The 21,640-nt window shown below is 31.0% G+C and overlaps 4 protein-coding genes across 5 annotated transcripts in view; 1 reads left to right on the plus strand and 3 right to left on the minus strand.

Annotated features, from left to right (window-relative positions):
* Positions 1 to 473, minus strand: part of LOC145182085 (wee1-like protein kinase) — a 39,064-nt gene extending 38,591 nt beyond the window's left edge. For both annotated transcript variants that reach the window (XR_016449693.1, XM_090078165.1), the window contains exon 1: positions 1 to 473. This exon is cut by the window's left edge and continues 203 nt beyond it. Coding sequence is in view for 1 of the 2 variants with exons in the window: in XM_090078165.1 (XP_089934291.1) it covers positions 1 to 372 (372 nt within the window). In the remaining variant the exon portion in view is untranslated.
* Positions 474 to 2,350: 1,877 nt separating this feature from the next.
* On the minus strand, positions 2,351 to 5,980 carry LOC149892020 (zinc finger MYM-type protein 1-like). Its single transcript, XM_090079691.1, has 2 exons — positions 5,761 to 5,980; positions 2,351 to 5,550 (listed from the first exon to the last, which is right to left on the minus strand). The coding sequence occupies exon 2, from the start codon at positions 5,365 to 5,367 to the stop codon at positions 3,508 to 3,510; it is 1,860 nt and encodes a 619-aa protein (XP_089935817.1). The 5' UTR covers positions 5,368 to 5,550; positions 5,761 to 5,980; the 3' UTR covers positions 2,351 to 3,507.
* A 2,284-nt stretch (positions 5,981 to 8,264) lies between these two features.
* On the plus strand, positions 8,265 to 11,976 carry LOC149892021 (uncharacterized). Its single transcript, XM_090080586.1, has 2 exons — positions 8,265 to 8,587; positions 9,412 to 11,976. Exon 2 carries the CDS (start codon positions 10,237 to 10,239, stop codon positions 11,635 to 11,637), a length of 1,401 nt encoding a protein of 466 aa, XP_089936712.1. The 5' UTR covers positions 8,265 to 8,587; positions 9,412 to 10,236; the 3' UTR covers positions 11,638 to 11,976.
* Positions 11,977 to 14,010: 2,034 nt separating this feature from the next.
* On the minus strand, positions 14,011 to 21,209 carry LOC149892022 (uncharacterized). The gene is made up of 4 exons (XM_090080588.1): positions 21,092 to 21,209; positions 20,642 to 20,914; positions 18,621 to 20,540; positions 14,011 to 16,397 (listed from the first exon to the last, which is right to left on the minus strand). Exons 2-3 carry the CDS (start codon positions 20,807 to 20,809, stop codon positions 20,178 to 20,180), a joined length of 531 nt encoding a protein of 176 aa, XP_089936714.1. The 5' UTR covers positions 20,810 to 20,914; positions 21,092 to 21,209; the 3' UTR covers positions 14,011 to 16,397; positions 18,621 to 20,177.
* Between the last annotated feature and the right edge of the window lie 431 nt (positions 21,210 to 21,640).

Here is a 21,640-nt window from a genome sequence, read left to right on the forward strand (position 1 = left end):
TTGATTGCTTATAGTATTTCTAAATTTGCTAACCAAAGTCTTTGGTGTATGAGGAGTGTCAAATAACCTTAGAGCCAAAAATCCTCTGTGTATTGAAGGAGGAGACTGTAAGGTTGATTCCCCTATAGGAGAAATTATTCGCTTTTTAACTGGTGAATTTGGAGGAGAAATCATTTCATCTGTGCTGGTTAAGTCATCATACAAAAATGATCTTGAGTGATGATCATTAATTCCTTTATCTATTTCAATAATAGCAGGTAAAGGTAAACCTTGTGTTTTTCTTTGAGTTGGCGTGCATGGTCTCTTATGTGAAATAGGTGAAACTATCTGATTTGAAATTTTATCAATAACGTTTTTTGCCAAGTTACTCATTTCAAGATAACAGTTGTGTTATTTTAATGATATCTATCTATATCTATATCTATGTATGTATGTATGTATGTATGTATGTATGTATGTATGTATGTATGTATGTATGTATGTATGTATGTATGTATGTATGTATGTATGTATATATATATATATATATATATATATATATATATATATATATACATTATATATATATATATATGTATATATATATATTATATATATTATATATATTATATATATATTTATATATATATGTATATATATATATATATATATTTATATATATATATATATAGAGAGAGAGAGAGAGAGAGAGAGAGAGAGAGAGAGAGATTATTTTTAAATTACTCAAAGTGACTCATGGGCCTTAATACAGTATTTCAGTCCGCTTTTAAACGGATTCACGCATAATACGCATAAATGAATCCCTAAAATTCACTCACGCATTTTGCTCTCAACAGATTTAGACGCAGGATCTTCAAAATGATAAGGGATTATAAAAAGAACTTATTCTTTCCGAATGGCCCGTAGAGAGAAATCCACCGGGAGGCCACTCTAGGCAGTTTAGCTTTCAAACACAGCCGTTAAATGCTTATTTCAGCGTGAAATTTAGCGAAGTTTGATTTTTTGAATTCGACTTTTCTAATTTAATCTAGTAAAATTTTAATTTTCTTATTTCTAATTACACAGTGTTAATCTTGCAGAATGTATAAAAATTATCGCTGTCGATCTTAGAATTCGTAGTTAAAGGGTAATAAGTACGTAACTCTTATACTTAACTTGGACATCTATGAATTGAGATATTGCAGCATAGGTTTTTGAATGAAACTTTATGCACCACATTAGTCGTGATTTTATTTTAAGTTCGTTTAGAAGTTTTTTATATCAATTTTTAAATTCAGTTTCTTAAATGTCTTATTATTTGTAATTTCAATATAATCTAGTGAGCTTATGTAGTTCCGAAAATTATTAAAACGTTACAGAATAAATAATTTTGATTTATGATACAAAAATAATTGTAAATATGTGTTGGTTTTTATGACATTTTTGAGGAATATTGTCTGGTATAAAAAAAGGAGAAAATTTGTAAATATAGGTTTTTGTTTGTTGAGAATATTGTTGTCAACTCATCAATGTATTTAGACGATAATTCGTCTGACTTTTTTTCCCGTGAACTTTGGGAAGTCAGACGAGAAAACTTTGGTTATTTAAAAAAATGAATAATGGCGAAATATAATTACGGTTCGCAAGTTTAAAGACGGGGGTAATAAACTTTTTAAAAATCAAATATTTTCAACCAATTATCAACCATTTTGCCAAATATAAATATACGTCGAATATATTTTGTAAACCCGTATTTTGAACTTTCAAATTAATGTTTTTCGGCAAACAAAACAAATTATGCCACTGCTGAGAGCTATTAAAGCTTCTTTTTGGTAATCCTTTAAAGACTTAATAAAAAATAAATCACAAACTATTTTAAAAGCATACTCTAAATTATCCTTTTCGTTTGTCATATTGCTTCTGAATAGCACTAACAATTTAATTAACTAAATTTTGGCGCAACCTTTCATTAACCCCCCGAAACTTAACGTTATTTCATTAAGATCAAATAAAAGCCGCAGGAACATATTTGTTCCGGTGGATGAAAAATTGCATAAGCGCAAACACCAAAGTTTTCTCGTCTGACTTCCCAAAGTTCACGGGAAAAAAAAGTCAGACGAATTATCGTCTACAATGTATTGCGAGAAAGCAACAGCTTTCTATTCTATTTGAATTAATCTGTCCAGGGGCATTGCGTGAGAAAGTTCCAGGAGGGGGGGGGGGAGAGACCTTATTTTTTCCAACTGCTTAACATAGTTTTCACAACTGTTTTTTATAATTCAAGAATTCAAAAAATTTTTTGACTTCTTTTAACAAAACATAGCTTCCTTTACATTTATACAAAATATTCAATTCAAAAAACGTCTAAAGGTTTTACCCATTCATAGTGAAACTGTATCAGTCCAAAAAAATGTTACAATTTACAAATCCAATAAACTTTACAAACCATTTTGGCAGCATATATAGCAGTTTAAAATTTTACTGAAATGAATTAGTACAAAGGAATATGGAAAATATTATTTTATTACAAAACTTATACGCACAATATTTTATCATCACTCTATCATTTTTTGTCTACTGTTTGATTTTAATATGACGTTTCTTCAATTGAACCCATCGTTTAACAAGATGTTCGGGGTTAACTCCTTTACAAAGTTCTTTTTTGCACTTCAGTAGCATGAGACTATCCAATCTCTCGTCACTCATTGTTGTTCTCAGATGTGATTTTACAATCTTGAGTTGACTGAAAGAACGCTCATTTGATGCTACACCATAAGCAGCTGTGATTACAAAAATGCATAGTTTATGGGCTTGTTTCAGTATATCCTTTAACTTCACAACATGGTACAAAATGTCTTGCAGCTGGTGTTCTTGATGACTTAAAATCTTCACCACCTTCTTCTAAACAGATATCTATCAAAATTTCCATCTGGCTTTTCAGCACATGAACATCTGGAATATGATCCTTGTATCCAGGAGGAAAAAGTTTGTTTGCTTTTGTTAAGTTTTCAATACTCAAATTATCCTTATTTAAAGGAAAACTAAAAATTTTGGTGATAGGGGCAAATATTTCCTTTAATGCTGCCGAGTTTTCGGTTAAACCCATGGCTAGAGAGTCTATGACCTCTTTAAATTCTTTCCAGTAAAAAGCTTTCATCTCCATTGCTATTAATCTATGGTGTCGTTCGTAATCATTTTCTGCATCAATGTGTAATTTCCTAGAAAATATTACTGCACTTTCAATCAAATAACTCATAGCATCTGTATCATTACTGATACTTTGTATGTTCTTGGCAGTACTTTCAATTACATTTATACTGTCAATAACATTGAAGTTTGGACTTTCTAAGATTTCTGTTAATATTTTTATCTTCTCAATGATATTCTTCATGAAGAAAAGAGTAATAATGAAATCAAAAGTTGTTACTTTTTTCAGAAGTCCCATTGCCTTAGTTCTTGTGTTAGTATCAAAAATCTTATTATTTGAGATGCTCTGAAGAAGATCAATAACCTTCTCTAAACACTGATTTAAAGCCTTAACAGTTTTGCTTGTGCGGTCCATCTTGTTCTAGACAGGTTTACAAGCTGTATTGCACTGTCAATGTCTTCCAGTTTTTCTTTTAAATGACTAAATCTTTTTGTGCTTGATGTGAAGAAAACATGCAACTGTTCGAGGACATTAAACAATTCTCGTATTAAAGTATTAACATTGCATGCATGTTCAAGAGCAGTGTTTGTTCTGTGGTCTTGACAAGGTATGTAGGGTACATTATGGCCAACTTCTTCTGTTATATACTTTTGTACTCCTTTAAATTGTCCAGACATTGAACTTGCGTAGTCATACGACTGAAAAGCCATCTTTGGGTCAATACCTTCTTTATGTAAAGAAGATAAAATTAGCTCAGCCATCCCTTTTCCAGTCTTATCAGTGCATTCAACGGATTTCAAAAGCCTTTCCCGAATCTCACCGTTTTCACTGGCTGTTCTCACAACTATACTCATTATGTCCTTATGTGACATATCAGGAGTAGTGTCAGCCATCACGGAAAAAAAATTGGAGCTATTAATTTCTTCTATGATCTTTCCCTTTAATTCAGTTGCAATTAAACTAATCATTTCATTTTGAGACGATGGACTTGTGTATGTAACTCTATATGGTCGAAGGGCTCTATCTTCAATCCAGGCTTTTAGTGTGGGATTGTGGCGAGAGATAAGATTCACTACTGCAACAAAGTTACCTTGATTAGCACTGTCCGATTCCCTAAACGCTAGCCCTTGGCTTCCTAAAGTCTTGCATGTATCAATAAGAATTTCAACAGTTTTTCTATTCTGTACCTCTATTTTTTGCTCTCCTATAAGAGCAAGTCTATTGGATTTATCAATAAGGTGATCTATATGACCTTTTTTCATAAGAAAGTGACAATATTCACTTAATGCAACTTTATGTGCTTGAGAGGTAAAGTGTGCCTGAAGCTTTCCAAGTTTGTCTTTCCCATTGCTTTTCATCTTGGACCAAGATCTTACCCCAACATTTATCCAAGCATCTTCAGTTTTTCCCTTCTTTCCAAATACCTTAGGGAAAAGCCGGCAGACAAAACAAAATGTGGCATCCTTCTGGGTACTGTATTCTAAATGTTCAAACTCTTTGTACCACTGGGGATTAAATCTATTTTTACCGTCACTTGAGAAACTAGCAAGTTTTGGTTGGTGTGGCCCTAACTGGATTAAATAAGATTTTTGATTATCCGTAATTGTATGTGGACATAAACCTGGGTCATGGCTTATCAATGCTGATAAATCTGATTTGTCAATTATAATACTTTGAGCTTTGATATCAAGTTTTCTTATAAAAGCATTTCGCATTTTCAAAACATTTTTTGACATTTCCACCACAGAACTTGTTGCATTCACAATTTCAATCGCAGCGAATTTTTCATTTACTAATTCTTCTTTACAATATTTTTTATAAATGTCATTACAATCTTTAAGATTATCTATTAAAACACCCAAATTCCCCATGAGCAAAGTCCAACTTGTTGTTTCACTGCTTACTTCAGAAGTATCCAAGTTAATAATATTCATGTCATCCTTTTCATCTCGGTCAGGAAACTGGTTTAAATGATCTGATTTAGAATTTAATTCTGTAAGTTTCTCTGCTTGTTCTTGGACTACAACATAACCCGAGTTTTCCCCTTTTGCATCATTATCTTGAATTTTTGAACTTGCATCCTCTTCAAATTTTTTATCAGAAGATGTTGATTCTTCTTCTATGGATATACTACATGTTGAAGTCGATGTTTCAATTATTATCAAGTCTAACTTTGTATGTTCACTACTTTGTATTTCATCATCCACTTCGACATCATCACCAGCATTCTGAGGTACCATTTTTGGTTTTTTTTTTTGAAACTAAGGAGGCTACAAAAGGATTCTCTGGGGCTCCCACTGTTTGTATATGAACCTTTCTACCACCATGAACGGATCTTTCATGACTGGTTTTATAGTCGTTATTAAATACTGCTTTGCATACGCAACATTGTAATTTATATCTTTTGCTGTTCATAGTTAGTGCTGGAAAACAAACGCAGATACTATAATTTACCGTAACTTTTAACTGATTTAATGTTTATAAAAGTTATCACTCTTAATAAGTGTGATAACTTTTATAAACATTAAATAAGACAAATGTTAAAATCAATTCATGGAAATAAATATTCATGTTTCAAAGTAGAAAGTATGAAAAAAAAAAAAAAAAGAATAACTGCTTTTAGTCAAACATACAGCATAAACTTGCAGCTGCCATTTTTATTGTTGATAACAAATAAAAAAGAGAGCGAAAAAAAAAAAAAACGTGGAAATCAAAAGGGCTCTTCTTTATGACTCCACAATTTATTTCGTCTTGTGGAAAACAGCCATAAGTCGTTTATTAAACGTAAAGTTTATTTGTCCAAGTCAAAAAAGAATTAGATCTTTGATGGATTTTTGCAAACATTTTTATTTTATTTAACTAGAAAATATTTTTTGATTTTATCACCGATTTCCCAACTGTCCCAACTCGTGGCAAGGAAATTCCCAACTTTTCTCTTTTTTAGATTCTGGGAGGGGGAGACTCCCCCCCCCCTACCCCTCCAAGGCGACGCTTCTGAATCTGTCCTTTAGCTTCAAGTCAATCACTTCAAGTTGATGAGGTGATTAATCACTTCATCAACTTGCTGTTTCATCAGCCTATTCAAAATTATAAGTTGATGTGATATATAAATGATGTAGTACAGTGGATTAATTTTTCTAGGAAGTGAAATTTTCTCTCATTTTAAACAAACTTCCATACTGCATGAAAAGTTTCATACTGCATGAATAGCAGTATCAATAACAACTCCTTGACAATCACACTCCTGAAATAAACAAAAAATGATCTAAGCTTAACAAACAGAAAATAACTTTTGTAAATGTTTTCTTTTTGAATATGCATTTTTATTTAGGCTATCTTTCAAATAAATGTTAGCTTAGTTTTTTTGTATTGAAGACATATTTTGATTTTTAACCAAATTCATTTTTAAAAATTATCTACAGATACGACAAATATGCAATGCATATTTGTCATATCTGTAGATAATTTTGCATAATACATTATTTTTGTATATTACATTTAATGCATATTATGCATTAAAACTAAAGGAACATGGCTGAAATTATCTTAACTGACAGGGTTCTCTTTTGTTAACGCTTGGGCAGTAACAGCCAAGTCAATGTTTTTTTTCTATAAATATTCATTCATTTTCTGACAAAATCATAACCATTCTTTCTAAATTCTTCAATTTTCAAGTTACCCTAATGTCATCAAACTTTATTTGTTTTCAAAATAGCGTACCACAAATGTCTAACCAGCGGTGCCCATAGGCGGCTCTTTGAAGGGTTCCGTGCGGCTCCTTTTGAAATTACGAGGAATATTTTATAAATCCTTTTTATGTAACGTTATTGAAGACAAATTTGCAACATATGAATTTTTTCTTCTTGAAAAAGCAGCTGCGGAATTAGAATTACTTGAATTTAAAGAAGATCAGGCTTTGCAAATGCATCACAAATCTCATTAAAGTTTGTAAAATAAAAACATCGTTTCCAATGAACAAATGACCATCTATCTAAACCTCTGCATCTCGGAATCGTTTTCTCGAAATGAACCAGGACAAGCATAACGAGACGAGAATTGTCCCGGAAAAAAATAACAAGGCAATGGAAAAAAATGTCCCGGAATAAAGTTTATATATCGGGACAAAAATTTTGTCTCGGATTTAAAAATTGTGTCCCGAATATTATGAAACGTAACGAGACAGATCAATAATATATTAATCAGATGCCATGATGTGACCTAACAAAGTCCTATGCTTTAAGAAAGTCATAATTTAAGAAATGACGAATTTCGTATATGTAAAAGAAACATTTGCTGAAAATAACTTAGTTGTTTTAACTAGATATCTAGTTAGATAAAATAACTAGATATCTAGTTTGATAAAATAAATTTTTTTCTCTAAATGTTTATTTTATGTATACGAAATTTGTCATTTCATAAATTTGGGCTTTCTTAAAGCAAAGGACTTTGTTAGGTCACACCACGGTATCTAACTCGCACTTCCGTTGTGAAGAAAATTTTTTACCAACCAAGTTTGTTTTGCCAGCCAGAAATGACGCAGAGTGACTCAAAACAAAAAAATGGCAAAAAAAAAACCCTCACAACTTTTTTGTAAATATAGTGTTTTTTTTAATAATATTAAATTACCATGATAATTTATTTAAAAAGTAAAAGTAGTTTTTTCAAAAAACTTTAACTTTACATTTTACGGTTAAAAAATTTTAATATTATTTTCAAAGAAATCTGAAAAATAAGAGATTTTTATTTAGTAAAAATGTAGACCTTTTAATCTAAATTAAAGTCTATATTTACTTTTAAGATAATCTTTTAACTTTACATGTTCCAAATATATTGGAAAAAAAAATTGCAATCTAATTTCTTTTGTTCAAATTAGAAGAATTTTCTAAAATAATATAGAACATATGCATACTTTTTTGTTTTAAATATCAACTTAAAAAAAATGTTCCACCAAGTTCCAATGAGATATTTTTTTTGGTTCTAGAAAACCCCATAAACAATGGGTGGTCCTTGGAGAGCGAAACAAAAGAGATAAAATAAAAGTAAATAGGTGTTCCCTTACAAAAAAAAACCCAGCGAACTGCCAGTGAAAGTTCACTGGAAATGTAAAAGATCACTGGAAATGTAAAAGATCACTGGAAATTCATCGAGTTCGCTGGGTTTTCCGCAAATTTTACGACTTCGCTGGAAGTTCACTGGAAGTTTAACGAAAAACGTCATTTTATTTCCAGTGATCTAAAACCTTAGTGGAAATTTAGCGCTGATTTTCAATAATCGAAAACGCGGCGGTATTCATAACTCAATATTGATATAACTTTTGCTAACATAACTTTTTTGAAATTTGACAGATATAACATCTTGAAAATTTTTTTCCAATTTCTGTAATAAAGTAAACGTTGTTTTTTTATATCCACAGTTTCAGTTTCTATTATTTTAAGTTCTACTCAATTTCCAAAACCACAGGTATGTTGTTCAGTATGTTCATTTTTATTAAAGCGAATACATACTCAACTTTATAATTTCACAAAAATTTATTATTATAAATTTCTTTATTGTAGATTATTGAACATAATAGATAATGATTGATTTATATATATATATATATATATATATATATATATATATATATATATATATATATATATATATATATGTATATATATATATATATATATATATATATATATATATATATATATATACATACATACATACATACATACATACATACATACATACATACATACATACATACATACATACATACATATATATACACGTATATATGCGAATAATTTTAAATGTATTCTTAAAATAGAGGGCTCAATGTTCTTAAAAGAACATAGCAATAATAAATTAGTAAAAATCATTTATCAAACTTGTTTCATTTTACACTGTGTTTCATCAATTAAGACATCAGAAAATTTCATCAATTAAGACTCATCAGAATAGATATTTTGTAAGTTTTATAATTTTCAAAAGAATATTAAATTTTCTGAATGATTATAAAATTTAAATAAAATTATAAAATTTTATACCGCTTAAACACCTTCATTTAACATATATATGCATTTGATATTTATATATACATCATACACTTGATAAAAAAATTTTCATCAAATAAAAGTATAGTTTGTATTGTATATACTAAAGAACTAGCTGTTAAATAAGCATCATTGTTATTTAAGCACAATTAGGTTAAGTACAATAGTTTCTTTTGTTCTCTTTCTGATGTTAATCTTGTTTAACTAAAGTTTAATTTTGCCTGCTTGCCTCTTTTATTTTAGATGCCTAGAATTGGTCGCTACAAGAAATGGCAATCAGGCGAAGTAAGTATTCCAAAAACAACACGTTGGAGGATGTCAAAAGTTAACTGTGCTCAACAACAGAATGAGAGCACCTCTGATGACAATGGTTCTATCGACGATGAATTTATGGATCAATTATCTGACTTAGATGAACCAAAAAATGAAACAATCAATGATGAGTTTGATGAAAATGAAAGTTCAGAGAGTCCACCTCTGTATCCTGGCTCAAAGATAAATGTCTCTAATGCATGTTTATGCATAATGACTTTTGTTTTGCGCTTTAGTTTGTCCTACGAAGCCTTAGAGGCGTTGTTAACTCTCTTAGCTATTTTATTGCCACACAGTGTTTTGCCTACATCTAAATATTTGTTTTTGAAGTTTTTTAAGAAGGAAAAAGAGTTATATGAAAAAGTTTTTTTTTGTGATGTTTGTGAAGTCTTAATAAGCAGTGTACAAAATGTTTGAAATATTTTACATCATCCTATCTTGATAAGAAATGCAATTTTTTTCATATTTTAAACATAAACAAACAGCTTAAAATTACTTGCGATAACAATTGGACACATTTAGCAGATCTTGAAGAAAATGGGCAAGCAACAATTAGACTTGTTAATACTGATGGAGTTCCCATTTTCAAATCATCAAAGTGGTCCTTGTGGCCTTTGCTAGCATCAATTCATAGTTTTCCATATTCATTGCAAATTACTAATATTTTGTTTTTTGGTCTCTGGTCGGGTTTTAAAAAACCAAATATACAATTATTTTTATCTCCTTTTGTTGATATTTTTACTAACCTATCCACTAATGGTATACTCTTATCTAATAATGTTCGTGTTTTTTTTTCATGTATCTATTTTTTCATGTGATACAATTGCAAGAGCTCTGGTTTTTTGTCCCAGGCAATTTAATGGTTATAATGGTTGCCATTGGTGTTCTTCTAGAGGGGAAAGAGTTCCAAAAGGCAGGGGGTCTTGTATGACTTATCCATTTTCTGATGTTAGTATGAATTGTAGAAGCAATACAGATTTTTTTTGTGTTAATGTGGTTGAAGGGTTTTTAGATATTTCACCATTAGTAAGATTGCCTAATTTCGATTGTGTAAATGGAACAGTTGTTGATAATCTGCACTGTATAGAGCTTGGTGTTATGAAAGCTATGTTTTCTTTCTGGTTTGATAGTTGTTATTCTGGTTCTATTTTTTCTATTCGTAGACACTGTACTGTTATAAATAATTGGTTATCTGTAATTAGTGTGCCAAGCAATATAAGGCGGACTCCACAATCATTAAGTTGCATAAAGCATTGTAAAGGTGTTGAGTTTTTTAGTTTTTTAGTTTTTTATGGTCCTGTTATTTTATGTGATATTTTGCTTCCACAGTTTTTTGATCATTTTATTCTTTTATCTAATGTTGTTTTTATGTTAAATAATAAGGTATTATCTGAAAGTGTTGTTAATGAAGCCACATTATTAATTAATAGATTTGTTTACGAATTTCCTGGTTTGTATGGTAGAGAGAATATGTCTTATAATGTGCACCAATTACTTCATCTTCCCTCATGTGCTCGTCTATGGGGGCCTTTATTATCTTATTCTTGTCATCAGTTTGAAAATTTTAATGGCATTATTTTATCTCTTTTAAATGGTACTCAAGATATATCTACTCAAGTAATAGATCGATTTTCATATTTAACTACATGTAACATTCAAACTTCTCATTCTAATATTATAGATGAAGATTGCATTGACTTTTTGGATGACATGTTATTTTCTTATAATTTTAATTTTAAAGGAGTTATTATTGGCTCAATTAAAGTCTTAGATAAAGGCTGTAATTATAATATTCGTTATTGTGAGAAACTGTTTTTTGATCATTATTTAGGTAAGCATATTTTTGAAATTCAAAAATATTACAAAGTTTCTATTGCCAAAAACATTTACCATATTCGTCATAAGAATGTTCGTCATTGTGACTCACTTGTTAAACTTACTTGTGGATCATTTTGTAGTATTGAATATTTCTTTATTTTTGAGATGAATGTTTTTGCTTGTGTTAAATTTTCAAAAACAAGTCCGAAAGCAGCTAAGCATATTTTTATGTATACTTATGCAGAATGTCTATCTATAATTTTTGCAGAGCAGATTATACAAAAAGCTTTTTTGGTTGAAGATTGTGTTGTTAGTATTCCTGATTTATGCCCTTTTTAACTCTTCTATAATTATTCTTTGCATAATATTATTATTTTTATTATTATTGCTTCTTATCTTTGCATGATGATTTGTTTGTAACATTGAAATTTTTTTTTGTGAGCTGTTTACATAATTTTTTTTTGGTAAACTGTTCTTTTTTTGGTAAACTGCAATTTTTTTTTGTTAACTATGATTTTTTTTGGTGAACTGTAATTTTTTTTTGGTGAATTGTTATTTTTTTTAGGTGAACTGTTGCATTTTATATTTGTGATAAAAAATTACATGTTACCTTCAACAGTTTATGTTGGCTTGTCAATTTTGTAAAAACTTCTGGTTTAAAAATACTGTTTTTCTTTAGAATTGTTTTTTTATTTTATAAAGTTAATATTTACATTTTCTATAACTACTGGGTTACTGTTTTTTTTTTTAGGGTTACCTAGGTCATTTTATTCACTTTCCTACACAGCAACAATTAGAGTGTTGTTATTTTTTATTTTTTTATTTTAATCTTGTAATTATTATTATTGTTTTAGTATATTTTTTTAGTATTAATTATTTTGATTACCGTATAATCTCTAATAGTAAGGCCAGGTTTATGTTTCAGAGTCACCAATCAAATTTTTTTATTTTAAAGTAATTATCGATTTTTAAATATACATATGTTTTTGTTTTTATAATTTATCCTTGGTTTTTAAAGTTAATTATGTTTATACCTGTTATACTATTTTATGTTTGCTTACTATTTTACTGTTTATTTTATATATGTTTTTATATAATTATTATATATGTCCTTTATATATTGTATCATTTTTTTTTAGCTCCGAAGTCCCAAACGGAAAAGAATGCGTCAAGCACAATTTGAAAGACATACTTACGAACTTTACGATACTTACATACTCACGTTACATTTCGTAACTTAATTGCTCCGCCATGTTTTACAGTTTTTATGGTGTATTGCGGTTTGTATGCAGAGTTAGGTGGCCTCCTTACATACATCCTGCGTCCACTTGACCCAAATAAAACAATTTTGCTTTCATCAGACCACAAAATATTACGCCATTTTGAAACAGGCCAATCTGCATGCGTTTTTGCAAAATGTAATCTTGCTACCACATGCCTTTTTTTTAAAAAGGGGAACTTTTCTTGGGCTTCTGGCGACTAACTTACTTTGTACTAACCGCCTACGTACTGTTCTCGAAGAAACGCTTAAATTTAAATCTTCTTTAAAATGGCGGGACGTTACAAAAGGATCGGCAACAGCAGCACGTTTTATCAATCTATCTTCATGTTCAGTTGGTTTTTGTTTTCGGCTCCTTGTTTCGCCTACATTTTTCTATTTTAGAGCATTTCTAATCATCATAGGAGAACAACTTAATGTCTCTTGAATAAATTTTTATGTTTTCTTTTCTTGTTTTAATTTAATAATTAGTTGTCTCTTTTCTGCACTACAATGCTTTGCACGACGCTTTTCTCCTATTTATAAAATAAATTTATACGATTATTTTATATATTTCATTAAATTAACACTAAAATTAATCTTACCTTTAATTACTCTTAAAACCAAATAAACAAAAAGCCAATATAAATAATTTGACAGGAAACAACAGATATGTTATTTTAACCTACAAATCTAGATATGTTCGTATATAAATTCGGGACTTCCCTAAAGTAATTTGAACAGTGTTACCAACATTTTTTACTCCCATTTCATTATTCAGTGTTTGTATTACTGTTATGCCTAAATTTATTAACTTATACTTAAATTTACATAAAATTATTATCACAAATGATTGTTTTACTAGCCACTACTATTATTTTGTCCACAACTGTATATACATTTACCTCTATATTTAATCAATGAACTACTGGAGGTCAGGTGCATTGACACTTCATCCAAATCTTTGATAACTGAACCTGTAAAATAAAATTAGTGTTTTATAGTATAAATTATGATAACTCAGGATTTTTATTTGCAGGTATAAAAACTGAAATTTATATAATTCCAGCATATTGTGAGGGTGGCGTTTTTAATTATTATTATAATTCTGTTTTCTTTTGCAGTAAAGGGGAAGGGGAAGGGGTTGTTTTGGGTTTAGTGTTATGTTTGGTTAGGTGTATGGAGGTTGGGAACGAGGTTAGTGGTCTGGGAAGTACTTGGTTAGCTAAGGGCGAGGTTTAGGGATAGTTTGGTTAGGAATGGGCAAGGTTTAATCTAAAAAGGCTAAACTTATAATCGCCGTCCTCAGTATATTCTATAATATAATAAAACTCAACAAATGTTCTATTAATGTGTAATGGTAGCACTCTTACTCTTATAACTTTTATATAATACAAATAATATTCTCTTACGCTTCTTGCAGTGTTCAATACTTTTTATTTCAATTACTCCTCTTTCTTTTATATCTTCTTTTATTACAAATATCTCTTCTTTAATTAAATCTTCTGGTTATTCTCCAACAATCAATATTAAAATCTTCTTTTATTCTTTTATTTAACTGCTTATTAAACTGTTTATTCATCAAAATACTCTTCTTACCACAAAATTCTTCTTCTTCTTTAAAATCCTCTTTAAATCTCTTAAAACTCTTTTCTCATAAAAATCTTCTTTTAAATCTCTTTAAAACTCTTTCTCTTAAAATTCTCTTTTAAATCTCTTCTTCAAAAACTCTTTCTCTTAAATTCCTCTTTAAATCTCTTAAAACTCTTTTCTCATAAAAATCTTCTTTTAAATCTCTTTAAAACTCTTTCTCTTAAAATTCTCTTTTAAATCTCTTCTTCAAAAACTCTTTCTCTTCTCCCAAAAACTTCACTTAAAAACTCTAATTCTTCTTCTCTTAACTCTCTCTCCACTTAACTCTCTCTCCACTTAACTGTCAGATTCTTTCTTTTTTGAGCTTTTATAGTTTTTGCTTGTTTTCCTGTTGTATCTTTTCATTTATTTATATGGCAGGTTTATGAGTCTTCGTGTTTACGTCTTTTCTCAGTTGTATTTAACTTTTCTTCTTTCCGTTTTATCGTCTACTTACGTGATAGATTGGTGAATCATCGTGTATAAGTCTTTTCTGATCGTTGTTTTTGACTTCTCTAATTGTCGCTTTATCGTTTACGAGTCTCCACGTTTACGTCTTTTCTTAGTTGTTGTTTTTAACTTAATTCTTTTTGCTTTATCATTTATTTATGTGAATAGTGGACGAGTCATCTTGTATGTGTCTTTTCCTATCGTTGTTTTTTAGCTTTTCTTATTATCGCTTTATCATTTACGCGTCTTCGTGTTTACGTTTTTCCACAGTTGTATTTAACTTTTCTTCTAACGCTTTATCACTTATTTATGTGAAGAGTTGGTGAATCATCTTGTGTATGTTTTTCTATCGATCGTCGTTTTTATTTTTGTTTTCCCTCCTCACATTATGCAGGAGAGAATCGAACCTTGTCACGGCGGAAACAACTTTTCAATTTATGCTAGATAAATTGCAAAAGCAATCATCACTTTTGAGCATAGATTTACCCGCGGCATTTCGTGAGAGGTTTACACAACGTCGTAATAAGAATTTAAATGGACTACTAGTTTACTTAAAATCCGACGAAGAAAATGAACTCGAAGAAAAAAGGTTACTTGATGACCATACCACCAACAAGCGTAGAGGCCGAGCGAGCTTTTTCAGCTGCTGGTTCCATATGCAGTCCTTTGAGGAGTCGATTTAGTGATGATACCTTAAGTAGGCTCTGTTTCTTAAGAGCGTATTTCTTACAACGATTTTCTCATTTTGATATTTAAAAAAATAAATAAAGCTAATAGACGTTCTACGTTAAGCTAAAAGACGTCCTCTGTACTTTGGCATGCCGATCGAATGGGTTTAAATGCAGGACAATGACCAAGAACATACCTATAAGTACAGAGTGAAAAGTTTTTTCTTGGAGAATAGTCTTATCCTCCAAGAAAGAGTATTATAGTTATCAAAAGGCGAAGAAACTATGGATTGGCCTGCGCAATCACTTGAGCTTATCCGATCGAAAAACTTCGGACGGATGTAAAAGAGGCTGTTTATAGTGAAAAACAAAAAAATCATCAAGAGTTATGGAATGTTGTCCAGAATGCTTGGAAAAACATTCCTTTAGAACGTTATCAAAATCTGATTAACTCTAAGCCGAATGGGTGCAGAATGAAAAACCAGGGGCATGCGATTAAATATTAACTTTTTACTTTTGCTTGGTTACTTTTATATCATTAATAATATAAATTATTTGCAAAATAACATTAAAAAAATCAATACTACTATTATTATGTCCAACCTATTTTTTATACTTATATAATTATTGTAAGTATAAAGCAAAAATTAAAAATTTTCCACTAATTAGTTTATTAACTCGCATATATTCACTTCATAATTCAGTATTACAATTTCATTTACAGTAATTGTTTTAAGAAATTAAAATTGATTCACTAATTTTGATGCCACTACTACGATTTTGGGCAAAGGGTTTAAGTGATAATCACAAAATGTGATTATCACTTAAATTTACATCAAATGTTGCATTAAAACATATATTAATACAAAAAACATTACTAAAACAGTTTTGCAAAAGTTTTATAAAATATTATTATTAACACGATGAATATAACATGCTTTGTTTTTGATTTTCTTCACAAAGCATAAATTGGTTTTTGGCAAGCTCATATGTACAGAATGAGAAACTTTCAAAAAGAATTTAACTAGCTCTTAATAATGAGTTAAGTGTTTACTACTTTTAAATGTCATGCGCAGCGGAGGCAAACTTTACTTACAGTCGACTCTCGATATCTCGAATACTTAATATCTCGAACTTTTTTAGCGGTCCCATGGACATAACGTACTAGTTTAGGCTAAAATCCTCTCGATATCTCGAACCTTATTATCTCGAACTTTTTGGTATCTCGAACAATATTTTCGGTCCACAGGGCAATTTTCTCTCGTTATCTCGAACTTTTCAACATTTTTTTTTTCAAAAATGTTTTAATAAAATTTAATTTTTTTAAATTCCAATTTTCGAAAAAAAAAAATTTTTAATTCGATTTTTAAATTCGATTTTTTTTAAGAATTGAATTTCTGAAAAGTTTTCCTTTAATATATAATTTATTCTTTTTGTCAAACGCAGCAACATGCCGCTCGTTAAACGAAAACTCACGAACAAATCTATAATAGAAAAATGCAAGGCATTAAAAGACCTAGAGACTGGGATGTCTAACAAAGAGGTTGCCAAAAAGTATGGAGTCCCAAAGAACATATTATCAACCTGGATTAAAAATAAAACCAAGTTATTAACCTTACTGGAATAAAATGGCACAAAATCTAAACGGAAGAAACTTCATAGTGGTAATTTCAAAAATGTAGACAAGGCCATATACACGTGGTTCGTTGCAAAAAGAAGTCAACAAGTACCAATTGATGGTACCATACTAAAAGAAAAGGCACTAAAATTCGCAGAAGCATTAGGAGAGTTGGATTTTAAAGCATCTGATTGTTGGTTTCATAATTGGAAAGAAAGGTCAGTTAAATTTTGTCAAATCTTGTTCAATTTTAATATAAACAAATAACATGTATCTGTTTATATTTAATTTATTTTGTTTTTTAAACATGTAATTAAAATTCAATTATTCTGTTCCTATTTTTAGGAACGGCATCAGCTTTAAAATAATCTCAGGCGAAAGTGCCGCCGTGACGAATAATATGACTGCTTCGTGGAATGAAGCTACACTTCCAACATTGCTTTTGAATTACAAGCTTGAAAACATTTTCAATGCCGATGAGTTTGGACTATTTTACCAGTGCCTACCAAACAAAACATACCATTTATCACGAGAAAAATGTTTTGTGGGAAAAAATAGTAAAGTCAGACTAACAGGCAGGGAGTGCAACGGGAGAACAGGCAGGGAGTGCAACGGGAGAAAAATTACCTATGTTTGTTATTGGAAAATCTAAAAACCCACGGTGTTTTAAGCACATTAAACAACTTCCTTGCACATATTAAAGTCAGCTAAAAAGTTGGATGACCGGAGACCTTTTTACAGAATGGGTAATGAAACTTGACTCATTTTTTCGTGCTCAAGACAGGAAAGTAGCACTCCTGGTGGATAACTGTTCTGCCCACCCACACATTGAAGGGCTAAGCAACATCAACCTAATATTTTTCCCCCCTAACACCACATCTGTCCTTCAGCCCATGGATCAAGGCGTAATACGAAGTCTCAAAGCTCATTATCGTCACAAAATTGTGCGTTTGTGTATCAAGGCTGTCGATAATAACGAACCCATGCCAAAAATTTCTATACTTCAAGCAATGAAAGATCTTGTTTCTTCGTGGAATGCTGTGTCGAAGGAGACTGTCATCAACTGCTTTAAAAAAGCTGGTATCAGCAAAACAAACAAGAGTATTGAAGAAGCTGATGATGATCATTCTTTTAAATTTTTGACAGAAGAACTTAACCGTTTGCGAGAGTTAGATCCTCGTGCCGTCCAAGAAGATCTCTCAGCGGAATCTTACATTGGTTTAGATTGCGATGTAGTAACCACCGGTTCACTTGCTACTGATGCTGAAATCATTGCTCAGATTTTAGACCCTAATTTTGAAAACGACGATAATGAAGTTGAAGATAGCGTTGACGAAGCTATTGACGTCGAAGCCCCGCCACACCCATCTGATATTCAATTAGAAATTGCTTTTGAAACAATTCAAAATGCTTCGCTATACAGCTCAAAATACGGAAATGAAATACAGTCCCTAGCACTAAAACTTGAGGATTTAATGAAGATGGAAAAGATGGATAATTTAAAGCAATATCAGATAACAGATTTTTTCCAAAAGTTGTAGTTTTTGTTGTTAATGATTTTTGTCAGAAAAATAACTTGTTTTAATGAAAGTCGGGCAATTTTATTTATTTTCAACCCTTTTCTTGATATCTCGAACTCTCGATATCTCGAACTTTTTTTCCGGTCCCCTTACTGTTCGAGATATCGAGAGTCGACTGTATATAGTATTTAGTATTCGAGATTTGCCAATCTCTTCGATTTTTTTCGTTTGAGAGCGCAATAAATACCCTAATTTAAATTAAGATTTTTATTGTACTTAAAAACATTAACTCCTTAATATTGGTGACACTGCATTGTAAAATTTGTGCTTTGAACTTAAAAAAGCGTTAATTTCTATTGTTCGAAAAAGTAACTAGATTGGCAAAAGTAATATTATATAGGAAGAAGAATATAGAAAGAAGAATATTTAGTATTTGGTTTGTTTCAATATGCAAACGAAGTAGGGGAGAGGGGGGCAGCTTGGAACACTTTTTAAACTTTTTTATTATAAATCAATATTTTAATTAGTCGAACCACTTTTTTTCTTCTGAATAGTTAAAACAATGATTCAGGAATAAAACTGCAGTGTTTTGACAAATTTTGAGCTAAAAAATAAGTCAGAATCCTTATTTTTTCAACATGCGTGAGAATGATCAAAACTGCCCCAACCTGAGGCAGCTTTGAACAATTTAAAAAAAAAAAAAACTTATAAAACCAACTAAACCTTAAACTTCAAAAAAACACGATTATAACGTAAATGGAAATGGACTAAGTTTAAGTTGGGTATGTCAAGCCATAATTCATTTTAGAGCTTTTTATTAGGTTGTCTCTTAAGATTATTTCCTTATCTTTGTTAAATACTTGCGCGACAGTATATTTAGTTATCAAACCAAGCTTGGTCTTAGATAATAAGTTTTTATACTTCTTTATTCTGTAATGTAAAGTATTACGTTTTATACTATAAATTATAGCAGCTTCGTTTAGCCTCATTAATCCATTTACAATTTGGAGAATAGCATTATTAACACCATCCTCTATGACTTCTGTCACTCTCCTTTTTTTATTATTTCGAAACAATTTTATCTTTAAATAATCAAAATTCAAGCCGTAATAATCAAGCAATAAAGTGCGAGAAGTTTAAACAACGATCCAAAGGTGCTCCATTCATTTTATTCAAAACTGCCCCAATTGCGATTTAAATAATAAACGAAGATTTTTCCAAACAAAATTACCTCAACGATTGATATTTTCCGCTTCATTGTAAATCTTATCCTATCTTATAAGTAACATTAAACATCTCACTGGTTAGAAACGTGGTAAAAAAGTTCTTACAACTTTATATTGAAACGTTTACGATTTGTCCTCAAAAACAAACCAATCATATTTTGTCCAATTTATGCCAAATGCCACCACACGTCACTGGAATCATGAGAAACTGTCACGGAAGACTCCGAAAAAATCCTTTGGAGGGAATGATCCACATTACCATTCTCAAAAATGCAAAAAATGAAATCTTTTGTAACCGTCCGAGAAAAAAAAATCAGTTTGAATTTTTTCATTTATTCCTTAAAATCATGAATTGAACACTCTGACTTTTTTTGCATTTTTACAGCATATTTAAACAAATTCTACTCAAGCACTCTTTAGATATAGATACTAAGATGAATGTGTACACAATAATCTTTAAAAAGGATTCCTAAATCAAGCCAAACAGATTATAAACTCTTGATGACTTTAAACACTCTTGCTGTTGAAGTCAACCATGCATGTTTTGAGCCACTTTGCATACTCTGGATGGTTGTTGGGCCTTTTGTATCTTTCCCAATGATATTTGAAGCTGTGATGCAGTGCCTCAGTGGCTTGCTCACTGTATTTGCCAAGTGATTCTTTTTTCAACAGAATAAAGTTTTCCACATGGAAGAACACTGCGTGAACTTTTGGAGTGACACTAACTCCTTGGAGAGAAAGGTATGATGCTCTGAAGTCCTGAATCTTTGAAGCGAAGTGAGGATCAAGGGTGCTGCCAAAGCAGGAGGACACTACAGCATCAAAATTTTGAAGAGTGTCGATGATGCCAATAATATTGAAGGCACAATCCTGTATAAAGAAATGCTCAAATTTAGTAAAGAAAAACAGAAACAAAACACTACACCATGTACTTCTGAAGAGATTAGCATAAGGTAAAACTTTAAAAGTACCTGCTCAGCCAGTTGCCTCAGCACATCTACATTCCTCAGAAGCTTAGGACATTCATTGCCAGCAAACTGGCCAGCATGGAATCTAGGCCAATCATCAGCCTTTGGCCAAGTCTCTTTCAAGGCCTTGAAGAGGTGATTGACCACACCAAGGAGGAGGTGGAGCTCCATGGGTGCTATGAAGGTGAGGACCAAAGAGCTGTCTGGTTTGTTGAAGAGTGGCAAGTGAATGACATTCTTGAACAGTCGTGCTTGTTTTGGATCTTGCCTATGTGCCTGAAATACAAGAACAATTTTATTTTTTAAATTTTTCTATTAAATTGACATTAATGAAAGAATAAAGGTTAGATCTGGTATCAAGAAACAGTTATTGTTGTTTGAATTGGTAACTGAAATAGTCAAAAATTAAGACTGTTATAAATTTTACACGTAAAGAAGGAATGTAATTTTTACCTGAAAGGCATCAAAGCACTGTCGCAGTGACCCAAACGTCCGAAGGTTCTCTTTTTGAGAGAGTTTTTTTGCTTCAACATCACACCAAGTGCAGGGATGGGTCTGAATGCCACGTACAATGTTGGCCAGTTTTAAGTCGCAGGAGAGGAGAAAGTCAACTCCATCAGGATGGATTAAGTCAAGGATCTTCTAAATGCTGGTGTTGTTTTCAGGAACATCTTCAGCAATGGCAATCAGAAGCTGGCACTTGTAAAGCCAGAGTCTTTTTTCGAGGGGGAGATTGTAAGTCTTCAGGTTGTTCAGCTTCTTGAACTCCGAGGCTGATCTTGAGAAAGCCTCCTCCACTATCAATGCCAAGCTTCACGACATGTTCTGAGTAAATTTTCCTTTGGAGCAGCAGCTGATCAAGAAGGTCTGCAAGTTTGATGCAGTGAACAACAATTTGACTTTTTTTTTCTGTTTTGTCAGTGGTGATCTCAATTGTAGATTGGGTAAAGTGTTCTGCTAAGCTCTTGCCAAGCTCAGCAAACTTTGCGTGAATGTTTGGCT

The sequence above is a fragment of the Hydra viridissima genome, unplaced genomic scaffold (genome assembly GCF_058129835.1).
Source record: "Hydra viridissima isolate aposymbiotic clone 2 unplaced genomic scaffold, HvirCarnegie_v1 scaffold_2, whole genome shotgun sequence".
Classification (NCBI taxonomy): Eukaryota; Metazoa; Cnidaria; class Hydrozoa; order Anthoathecata; family Hydridae; genus Hydra; species Hydra viridissima.